The sequence below is a fragment of the Lissotriton helveticus genome, chromosome 3_1 (assembly GCF_964261635.1).
Source record: "Lissotriton helveticus chromosome 3_1, aLisHel1.1, whole genome shotgun sequence".
In the NCBI taxonomy this organism is placed as follows: Eukaryota; Metazoa; Chordata; class Amphibia; order Caudata; family Salamandridae; genus Lissotriton; species Lissotriton helveticus.
In genome coordinates this window covers 1962739384-1962751407 of record NC_136061.1, presented here as the reverse complement: position 1 = coordinate 1962751407, position 12024 = coordinate 1962739384, and the positions used below count along the sequence as shown (strand labels likewise).

Genomic DNA, 12024 nt, shown 5'->3' with positions numbered 1-12024 from the left:
ACATCAAGCAAGGAGATGAAAGCAACTTTCAGAAATAAATTTACACATTATACAAGCCAAGCACAGACTCCACCGACCAGACCAACAGCTAGCTAAGAGTTTATATAATTAAAGCCCCAAGGACACAACAGCTACCTAAAAGTGCGAAACTAGACCAATACAACACAGACATAAAATGAAAATCAGAAAGAACTACACAAAATACTGAGTCCGCACCCAAACCTTCTGGAACTGGGCACTACTACACAATCCCAAAATGCACTTCATAAACCAAATCTACCAAATAAGCACCCACTCATATAGGAGGAAAACATATCATCTAGTAGCAGTATCTAGCCTTCAACAACTTATATGCCACCTTTCAATAAGGCTGCCTGCATATAAGGCCCAAGCTGGACATAATATTCTAACATTGTTACAATATACAGTGCTTGTTTTCATTCTTCCCCGAGATTGGTACACAGGCGCAACACATGTTTGATCAATATTAACACAGGAGAGACTCAAAGAGAAGATTCAACAGTCCTTCTCACCACACTTACTTCAAGGTAAGAGGTAACACTTGTCATATACTTAAGAGAGCATCCTTTAAAGTATGCTTAGCTAGCGTTGCTCCACCATTCAAAATAATTTTGTATACATATGCTCCTAATGTCCCTAGCATGGCACCAGACATTTTCAGCAGTGCACTGTGAAAATCATTACCTTCTTTTTCAGCTAACACTTGTTGCTTAGGGCAGATGTGAATGTCATAATCAGCTCTCTTTTGATGTACCCGGTCTAAAATATCGACCCTAGCCTCAACGACACTGTATAGCAAATGAATAACTGGTAAAAGTAAGATCCCTTCAATGTATATTATATCTGGGATAAAGTACCCTCTGCTGAACATCATTAGCATATCACATGTTACCAAGGAGTTTGATGACCATATAGATGAATGAGGGCGAAGTGGAGTTCCTTTAAAAGGTTATGGAACTCTGCGATGACTTACAATATCCTAATCATGTACACCAGGGGGTACTTTATTCCTTATGATACATGGTCACACTATCACCTTATCCACAAACCACTTAAATCCTTAATGTGTGGCTCTTTAATATGAAAGAGAGGGCACGTTTCAAAATATTAACAATAAAATAGAATCTGTAGTGCAATATTTAACACAAAAAAAGCTATTAGGTATTTGTTGCAAAAATATATTTGAATCAGTTTAATACAATGCAGTTTTTGTTTTCAAAAAAGGCACAGTATCCCAGGATGTGTAGAAACATGCATGAACATTGTAACTTGTCTATAATTCCCTAAGGAGTGCAAAAAATAAACATGTTGCCATAAATATCTCTTTTCTGGTTGTTACTGTACAGTCAGAAAAACTGAGGAGGAGAAAGAAAAGCAATGTGTTTTCATTCTACGAACAACTTCTATAATTATGCTTTGTGACCTGACGTGCCTGTCCCCTCGCTGGTTCTGGCAACAGGCATTGTGACTTCAGAATTCAACTGCAATAAGTTATTATAGTGGAGTTAATTTCTTTATAATCAGCGACTGGGTGCGTCATAAGTTGCAGATTATAAAGAAATTATGGGTGAGCTTTTATACAAGGATTGCAGAATCCCATCTATTATAATATGCTAACCTATAAGTATAACACTGCACCAGAGCAAGGGACAGAACTGAACATATGAATTTTTGAAAAATTGTTACTGAAATTCGACAATAACTGGGTGAAAAGCCCTATATGAATGCTACAATACAATATCATGTTCATCTCTGTTAGTGTTAGTTTATGTAATGTTTACTAAAAGGGCCCAGCTTTCTGGTTGGTTATTTTTGGCTAGCAGGACACTTTGATGGATTTCATGTTCTATTTTTGCTATTTATTTTTGAATGATTAAATATTTTAGTTAGTAATTATAGGATTTTAGACTTTATTTTCACGATCACCTGGCAAGTTTTCGTAAATTGCACCTTTTTGTTTTCTATAGGCCTCTTTTTTCTACTCTCAACTTCTGTGGGAGGTGATGCTGAGACAAACCTAGCAGGAGGGACCAGTGGTCCATGTTGAGGATTTGTGCTGCTTCTTCGAAATGTGTGGTTGTGGTTGTCTTTGGGTGGGGCACCTTGTCAGTGAAGTCACGCAACTGAGAATTAAATTCCCATTTTAGAGACGTAAACCTGAGATGCTTTGGAAGTTAATTTAGCATGATAATGGTCCTGGTATCTTCCACCAACCATCCAGAGACAACCGTACAATCCCCACCTCCTTCCATCCCTCTCTTCCATCTTCTCAAGGAATACAAGTGGACTCATAGGGAATCACACTACAGTTAGTGCTGGCAAAAGGACTGGAGCAGAGAGACTGGAAGACTTCCACGCGAACAGGAAGTGAAAGATCTTTTGGATTAGGTACAAGTCCAGTGAGGTACAGGTCTGTCTGAAATACCTATGAACACCGACACTTTGGATGAAGGTTTGAATCTCACAGAGACAAGGGTGGTTGTGTTGGGAAATATTCTGCTGATCTTGTGTCTGGTGGCATGGGTAACCAAACAATTTTGGTTTATATACGAGGATAATTTTCCTATGACAAACTACAATGTGGAAGCGTTCAAGTAGGGCAGGACTCTTTGGACAAGCAAAGAGAACATTTTAATTTGACCAAGTACCAATTAATTTAAGTTTTTTTGTGTCCATCTGCTGCTCGCGCTGTGTTTCAGGGTACTTTTTTTCCAATTTTTCTGACCGGCCTTTTTTTGTTGTTTGGAATGCAGCGATTCCTTTTACAGTAAACAGTAACAAGTAAATGCCACAGACTCTTGTTTTTCACAGTTTTGTGCTTCCTTTTGCCAACACTTTTGGGTTGCTTTTCACTTACATTCGTTGTATGAAGTACACATTTGTTTGTTTGTTTTTGCCTTCCTTTCTTTTGGAATTCAGAACTTCCTTTTACACAAACAAATAAATGGCACAGACTATTAAAGCAGTCCGTACGACTGCGCCTGTGTTTGGAGGCTGCGTTTGTTGCCTTTTTAACGTTTCTCAATTTTAAGTAGCGCTGCAGATAATCCATTTCTCCCCAAAACCTGTGTCCTTATTCTTATATGGATTCCCCGAAAGAGCGGTCAATGTACCCCATTCCACTCTACCCACTCCGCTCCAATATACCCCATTCTACCCAACCAAACCAGTCTACCACACTGTATCACACTCCACTCCAATCTAATCCACTCCAATCTACACTAATATACTTCAATCTACCCAAATCGTAGCCCACTCAACTCCAATCTACCTCACTCCAATCTACCCAAATCTACTCCAATCTACCCCACTGCACTTCATTCTATCTCATTCCATTCCAAAATACCCCAATCCACTCCAATCTACCCACTGACCTTACCGCAATCTACCCCACTCCGATCTACCCTACTTCAATCTACTCAAATCTACCCCACTCAGTCCAATCCACTCGAATCTAAACACACCACTCTACCACAATCTACCCACTCCAAATCAATATACTCCAATCTAGACTGATCTACCTCATTCCACTCCAGTCTACCCCACTCCATTCCAATCTACGCCAGGCTACTCCACTCCACCCCAATATACCTCACTCCACCTAAATCTACCCCACCTAGCTACAATGTACCTCGAGCCACCTCACTCCACCCCACTACAATCTACCCCACTCCACCCACTCAAAACTACCCTACTCCACCCTAATCTACCCTGCCCCATTATCCCTTCTCCAGTCCCATCAACTCCGATGTACCCCACTCCTTCCTAATCTACCTTACTGCACCCCAATCTACCTCACTCCACCTCAATCTATCCCGCTACCTCCCAAAATAACCCACTCAACCCCATCCCACTCCAATTAGCCCCATCCACTATATTCCACCCGACAACAATCTAACCCACTCCACCCAATCTACCCTGCTCCACTCCAATCTATCCCATTCCACTTCAGTCTACCCCACTCCACTTCAATTTACCCTACTCCAATTCCCTCTAATCTACCTCAGTCAACTTTAATTTACCCCACTCCAACCCAATCTACCCCACTCCACTCTACCCCAATCTATTCCACTCTACCTCAATCTATTCTACTCCAATCCACTCCAACTACCACACTCCACTCTACCCACTGACTCTACCTCACTTCACTCTACTCAAATCTACCCCACTCAATCCAATCCACCCGAACCTACCCCATTCCACTCTAACCGAATCCATTCCTCTCTACCCCGTCTACCAACGCCACTCCAATCTACCCCACTCCAAACCAATATACACCTATCTACTCTGATCTACCTCAAACTAGCCCACTACACACCAATCCACCCACTTCCATCTACCCTGATCTATCCCACTCCATCTACCCAACTCAACTACAATCTACCTCGATTCACCCCACTCCACTCCAATCAAATCTACCCCACTCCACCTGACTCCAATCTACCCCACTCCAACCTACCCATCTTCAACCTAATCTACCCTGCTCCACTCCAATTTACCATACTCCACTCTACCCAAATCTACCCCACTTCACTCCAATCTACCTCACTCCACTCCAGTCTACCCCACTAAAATCTACCCTACTAAAATCTACCCTACTCCACCCCACCCCATACCACTCCAATCTACCCCACTCCAATCTACCCCACTCTAATCTATCCCAATACGTTCCCCTGCCCCATTCCACTCCAATCTACCCCACTCCACTCTTCTCCATCCAAATCTACCCCACTCCACTCCAATTCACCCCACTCCACTTTACCCCCCAATCTGCTCCACCCAATCTACCCAACTCCACTCTAATCTATTGCACCCCAGATCACCACACTCCAATCTACCCCACTCCAATCTACCACACTTTACCCCACCCTATCCACTTTTAGCCATGCTGAGCAGCAGGCACACTGGTATACAACATGGCTAAAACACATTGCCAAAGCCAAAGGCTGGACCTTTTGGCTTTGCCATAGCTTAATTATTTGTGGACTGGTAAGAATAACACAAATAGAAAACACACTATGTATTCCATTAATAAAATATAGATATTTCTCTCATGGTAAGATAGTAAAATGTTTATTCTCATTAGATGGCTCTGGGCCCCCACTTAATCATTACTGCAACCCGGGGATCTCCACTGAGTCATTACTGGAAGCTGGGTACTCGACCTAAGCATTTTTGATGATTTGAACTTTAAAAAAAATACACCAACAATACAAAAAAAGCATTCATTCATTAAACAATTACACAATTTTCAATTTTGCTCTTTTATTTGTATACACTTGATTCATATTTTGTAATTTTGTGAGTTGTCACTGACCTGCTGAGTAGGTTTTGCCGCCAGCCCCCCCCCCCACCCCCCTTACACCACCCCTCCCCCCCCCCCACATAAAGGAAGTAATTGTGACCCTTAAAGGGTGTCACTGACGATATCCAGGTCTCTACACTACAACTGTCCATGCTGCGTCCTCAAATAAACAAAAGAGAAAAAGCAGCTTATTTTCTGTGTAAACTCTTCCCTAATTGACAGCAGCAATGTGCCTCTCTCTGTATGTTCCGTTACTCCATCAAGGAAATGCGCAGGCTCCCTTCTGAAGCAAAGAAGGTGCTTTTCACACAAATAACCAAGAACATTGTGGGATTGCAGAAGCAGGGATTAAGGATCATGGACTGGCACTGCCCTCTGGTGTTCATTGAGGAAAACGCAATACATTTAGGCCAATGTATTCCGCGTCAAGCGATCGTAAAGAGTTGCCCGTAATCCCGTGGAGATGGTGCCAGGAGCCCAATGGTGCATATATTTTGGAGTACATGTACATATTAACAAATATACGGCTAAATTACAGAGTGAAGATTTCTGCCTTCAAATCTGTGTTTGGTTGCAAAAAATACAGCACTTTTTCCCCAGCAAACATTTGTCAGGGAAACCTGGTAGAATATATATAGGAAAAGCTGCCAATATTCTGAGTTTTGCAACTCTAAACAGGAAAAGAGGTGATATTAGCATATTATCTCTCATTACATGGAGTAGTACTCGGAATGGGTAAGCAAAACCAAAAAATGGTAAGTACTGCAGATTTTTTTACTGGGTGCAGTAGTAGGTCTCGCGAGTCCTAATGTCTTTCAAAGTCTGTATTAATTTTTGAAATACTCGAAAAATGTAGTTTGTAACCCAGGCAATTGTTTTTAATTTATATGTGCAATAAAATATTGACATACTGAAGCCTTATCCTTTTACACTCTGCTATAACCCTAGCAACAGTATCATGTTACAGAACGCCTTCACTTTTGAATCAGAGAAAGGAAAAGTAACCACTATATTAACAGAATGGTCAGTGGAAGCTCTCAGACATCTGACAGTCAATTAATCAATCATGGGTTTGTTAAAGCGCGACTACTCACCTGTAAGGGTCTCAAGGCGATGGGGAGAGGGGGGGGGGGGTTTGCAGGTTCCAATCCATTAAGGAAGGGGTCTGTCGAAGAGCCAGGTCTTGAGGTTTCTCGTGAAGGTGGGGAGTGATGTTGTCTGCCTGAGGTGGAGCGGTAGGACGTTCGCTGCACTGGCCGTGAGGAAGAAGGAGCGGCCTCCTGATCTGGTCTTTCTGGTGCGGGGGACCACGGCGTAGGAGAGCTGGGCTGATCGTAGGGTTCTTTGGGGTGCGTTGAAGTTGATACGGCTGTTGAGGTATGCTGGTCCGGTGTTGTGGAGGGCTTTGTGTGCGTGGGTGAGGATCTTGAAGTTGAATCTTGCCTTGACGGGGAGCCAGTGGAGTGTCGTGGTAAATTGAGGACCAGTCTTGCGGCACCGTTCTGTTTTTTTTGTAGCTTGCGGGTGAGGTTTTTGTTTATTCCGGTATAAAGTGCGTTGCCGTAGTCGAGTCTGCTGGTGAAGAGGGAGTAGTGACAATTTTTCTATGCTCGAGGGGGGTCCATTTGAAGGTCTTATGTAGGAGGCAGAGGATGTAGACGAAGGAGGATGTGACGGAGTTGATTTGTCGGTCCATTTTGAGCTCGGAGTCCAGGATGATTCCAAGGTTGGTTGAGTGGTCCGTGGGTGCGGGTGGACTGCCGAGGGCAGAGGGCCACCAGGTGTTGTACCAGGCATCAGAGTGTGGGTCCATGATGAGTACTTCTCTTTTGTCAGTGTTGAGTTGTAAGCAGCTGCTTTTCATCCATTTGGCGACAGCTTTCGTGCGTTCTTGGTAGTTGTGTTTGGCTGGGATTGGCTTCGTTGGAAAGGGAGAGGATGAGTTGGGTGTCATCCGCGTAAGAGATAATGTTGAGTCCGTAGGTTTTGACGATAAGGCCAAGGGGAGCCATGTCGACCTTGAAGAGCGTTGGGCTGAGGGAGGACTCCTGGGACACTCCGCAGGTGGTTGGTGTATGGTCCGAGAGGAAGGGGGGGAATCTGACCTGCTCCTTTCTGCCAGAGAGGAAGGAGTAGATCCAGTCGAGGGCCTTGTCTTGGATACCTGCGTCATCGAGTCTCCGTATCAGGGTGTCGAAGGCCGCTGAGAGGTATAGTAGGATGAGGGCTACTGTTTCTCCTTTGTCCAGTAGGGAGCGGATGTCGTCTGTTGTGGCAAGGAGGGCGGTTTCTGTGCTGTGATTTTTTCTGAAGCCAGATTGTTACGGGTCGAGGATGTTGTGTTCTTCGATGAAGGTGGCGAGTTGGCTGTTGATGGCTTTCTCAATGACTTTCGCTGGGAACGGGAGTAGGGAGATGGGTCTGTAATTTTTGAGGTCGGTGGGGTCCGCCGAGGGCTTCTTTAGGAGGGGGTTGATCTCGGCGTGTTTCCAGTCGTCGGGAAATGAGGCTTTCTCCAGGGAGCGGTAGATGGTGTGGTTAAGCATGGGTGCGATGGTGTCGGCGGCTCTTTAGAATATGTGGTGGGGGCAGGGGTCTGTGGGGCCCCCGGAGTGGACTAACTCCATTCGTCTTCAGTGTGTCTTCGGTGGTGAGGGCTGTCCAGCTTTCAATCGTTGGCTTCAAAGCATCAGGGGTGGTAGCTGGCGGTTCCGTGTGTTGGTTGTCTTCATCGAAGTTGTCGTAGATGTTCTTGATTTTGCGGTGGAAGAAGGTGCTGAGTTTGGTACAGAGGTCTTGTGAGGGGGGATGTCCGTTGACTCAATGGCGGTTTGGCTGAACTCCATGATGATGTTGAAGAGTTCTTTGCTGTTGTGTGCCTATCTGGAGATTCTGTCTTCAATTGCAGCTTTCCTCGTGCTTCTGATGAGCTGGAGGTGGGTGGTGCTGGCGGCTTTGAAGTTGTGAGCTTCTGTGGATTTAGAGTTCCTCCAGGTCTTATCGAGGCGGCGGCTGGTTTGCCTGGACTCTCGGAGTTCGGGGGTAAACCATCTGGCCTTTTTGGTGTGTGAGTTGTTTTCCTGTTTGAGGGAAGCTATGTTATTGACGCTGTTGGTGATCCATTTGTGTAGAGTTCAGGCGGCGGTGTTGGGGGTGTCATCTTCCGTGGTGGTCGGGTGGAGTTGCTGAGTGAGGAGGTGAGCTGGTTGTCAGTGATTTTGGTCCAGTTTCTTCGTGGGAGCCGGTGCTGGTGTCTGAGGATTGTGGGTGTTCTAAAGGTGAAATGGATGCATCAATGGTCTGTCCACAGGAGATCTGTGGTGTAGTTGAATGTGATGGAGTTTCCTGTTGTGAAGAGAGGGTCGAGGGTGTGTCGCGATGAGTGCGTGGGTTCGGTCACTATCTGGCGAAGTCCAATGTTGTGGATGTTGTCTAGGAGGGATGCGGTGTTGGGGTCTAGTTGGTTGTCGAGGACGAAGTTGAGGGGGTCGGAAGATGAAGGTACCTCGGAGGGTGGTGGTAGGGCTGGCTTGTATCTTGAAGTGCAGGTGTTCCATCAGGTCTGTGGGCTCGTCAGGGAGTGTGCTCAGGCGGAGGGTGGATTTGTGGACAATGGCGATTCCTCCTCCCGGGCAGGTGGGGCTGTCTTTCCTGGAGATCTTGTATCCTTAGGGAATGGCGATGTCCGTTCCCGAGGTGATGTTGGTCCAGGTTTCGGTGAGGAATGCTACATCCGGGGTGAGGCTGTCGAGGAGGTCCCAGATTTCTGTGGCGTGTTTGTGGAGTGATCTGACATTGAGGAGGATGCATTGCAGGGTCTTCGTTTCGGGTGTGTTCTTGCAGTCGGGTTGTGCTGGATTCGTGTTTCTGGCGGTACTGTAGGTGTGCCGGCAGCAGTAAAAGCTGAAGGGTCTGTGGGTGTCAGCTGGTGATAGTAGCTTGCAGTTGTTGCGGCCAGGGTTGAGTGCGTGGAGTGCTGATGGGTCGTAGCGTTGGCGGGGCGAAGGTCCAGGGTTCCTGGTGCTGGTTGCAGTCGGGTCGCCGACGGGTGCAGACCGGTTTGCCTTTGGCGTGCATTCGGCCGCCATTCAGTAGGGGGCTGGACAGCTGTGAGGCAGGAGCAGGGAGCTGGATTGAGCCTGTCGCGCTGGTCGTGCTGGGGGGGAGTCTGTAGTTGCTGCAGCACCTACCACGCTCCCAGATGCGGTGCCCCTGACTTAAAGAGGTGATTATTGAGCAGGGGGTTATGTCCCAATCCCTCTCAAAACTCCTGAAAGCTGATCTTCAGTTAAAAACCACTATACGAGTTCTGGTTAAAACTTTATTCAGTAGTTTATTCATTTTGCTCCGGTGAAGATGAGAGATGGCTTGTACCAAAACCCGCTGTTTGTGTTGGTGTGAAACAAGTGTTTGTTACTGAGCTGAAAGCCTTTGGAGAATTTTTGGGGCAAGATAAATAAATTACTATTTTCAACAAAAAAAATGTGACAAGATTTTGTATGGTGAATGTTCTGCCCATCTGAAATGCTGATATGTGATGCTGATTTTTAGTACGGTTTCCTATCTATCTGTCTTTCACCTGTACCTCAGTCTGGTCAAGGTGAACCCCCTAAGGAGTGCAGCGTGGTTGCATGGTAGCACAGACTAATGGGACTTGTGAAAACACTCTACATCACAAGTGTCAACCTGCACAAACAAGGGGGTACAATAAACTGCCTTGACAGAACAGAACTGGTCTGGACTGCACATACCACCGCAGTGTCCTCACCCCTTCAAGCAAGTTCAACACAGTATTTTAGAATCCTGGCACCCTTGCTGCAGTGTGTGCAAACGAGATATCCTTCTGTCTTCCTACAATTTCTTTTGAGACACTTTCAATTTATTTTATTAATAGGGAAAGACATGTCAGGGGAAATAAACACAAGAACTAGCATTGCCGCGGCGAAGGAGGCTTACCCGGTTTCCTCCATTTTGACCCATGCAGTGGTAGAAAGGTGGTTATTTTACAATTTTAGACCAGCTGTTCTCTGAAAAAAGGATTCTGTTATTGGCCTGTGTCCTCTATCTCTATCCGCATTATATTCACAAGAGAAGAGAAACATTTACCAGAACATGTAGCATAGGCTGCCTATTCAGGGATAAACCATGTTGGAAAAAGCTATTTAAAATCACAATTAGAAGGTAGTTAAAGTGTGAACCCCCATGATGGCTAATTTAGTTGAATGGATTCTTTGCGTGTGACCTGCAGGATGACAAAGGCTCCTCCTTTCAACTTCCCATCTTTCAAATATGTACCATTAATTAGTTAACCAAACAGCCTGTACTAATATCCAGATTGCAGTATTAGGTGTTATATAAAGGCAAGTTATTAATATTGTTAAACTAATTTTAGATTCTCCTAAAGTGAGATTGTTTGGAAAATGTAGAGTCTCACAAACCATGCAGCGGGTGATGCCACTTACCATCATCCCAGGTCTTCACGGTGACGGGCGAAGAAGAGCGGCTGGCCCCCAGCTGGGAGTACGCAACGACATAGAAGACATAGCTGGTGCTCGGCTTCAGGTCTTTGACGTGGAACTCAAGGGTGTCGTTATTCACAGCAAACTGGTACTCAATGTTGTCTGTGCCTAGAAGACAGAGCTCAGGACATCAGGTAGGGAATGAGTGTGGCCAAACGTCACAGACCGCATTATATGTCTCTTACAAGAGCACCACATCATTTACATCATGGGATGAACAGTGCAAAGAGATATATATGCAAGGGATAATAACCTCTTCTCACTAAGTAATGGCAACCGAATTCCTACCAGATACATACATGCTATTGGTCTACTTGTGGGCTGAAGATCAGTAGAAGGAGGCAGGATAACTAGCTAAATACAGACAGTATATTTGTAGTGCATAAAATTGTACACTGAGATACTGGAAAAGACCAGCAAGTCAGGGGTGTGAGGGACCGCTTGAGTCTGGTTGAATATATCAGTGATGCGACCGAACAACATTTCAAGGCTAGCTATGTAGGGAATGAATGAGAGTGCACTGAGGTTTATGAGGACGGTGCAGGGGTGAATAAATGAAAGAGCACTGAAATATCTGAAGGCTGTGAAGTGGGGCAAATACTGATGCTCCTCTGGAGTGTACGAGTGCGGTCATCTTTGGAATAAGTAACTCCACTGGACTGTATGAGTCATGATTTAGTTGTATGAATGTGTCTCCAGTGAAGTACATAAAGCAATGATATTGGGCAACAACTGGAGCTTCACTGAGGAGCTTGAGTGCCCTCGATACAGCGCTTACTTTATTGAGTAAATCCTCACACAGTAGACAGAGAAGTACTTACCAGCAGGAAAAGAGGAATTCTGCCCTTGAACTTTCTTTTTAGTCATGTTATCATTCTGCCTATTACATGGCTCTCTTGCTTCTTTCACTCTTGTCTTATAAATATCAGACTAGAAAATGCACAGTAGATGGTCTTCCTTGATGGTCCTTCACCATACAGGAAGCGAAAAAGACAAAGCCTGACTACTGTGCCATATGTGGACTACCATCCAACAGTAAAACTTGGAATGAACATTTATGAAAATCAAGCACAGGACAGATGACTTATGACCAAATTCCTTTGATGGGACCCTTTGAAATATAGCCAATGGCCTAGCACCAGTTCATGTGAGGCAGCACAATACCTCCCCGCCCACCAA

The 12024-nt window shown here is 45.1% G+C and overlaps 1 protein-coding gene across 1 annotated transcript in view; it reads right to left on the bottom strand.

The window, feature by feature from the left end:
• IGDCC4 (immunoglobulin superfamily DCC subclass member 4) overlaps window positions 1-12024 on the bottom strand; it is a 705186-nt gene that overhangs the window by 128913 nt on the left and 564249 nt on the right. The window contains exon 8 of the mRNA XM_078684077.1: window positions 10789-10953. Coding sequence (XP_078540203.1) covers window positions 10789-10953 — 165 coding nt within the window. The remainder of the gene's footprint in view (window positions 1-10788; window positions 10954-12024) is intronic.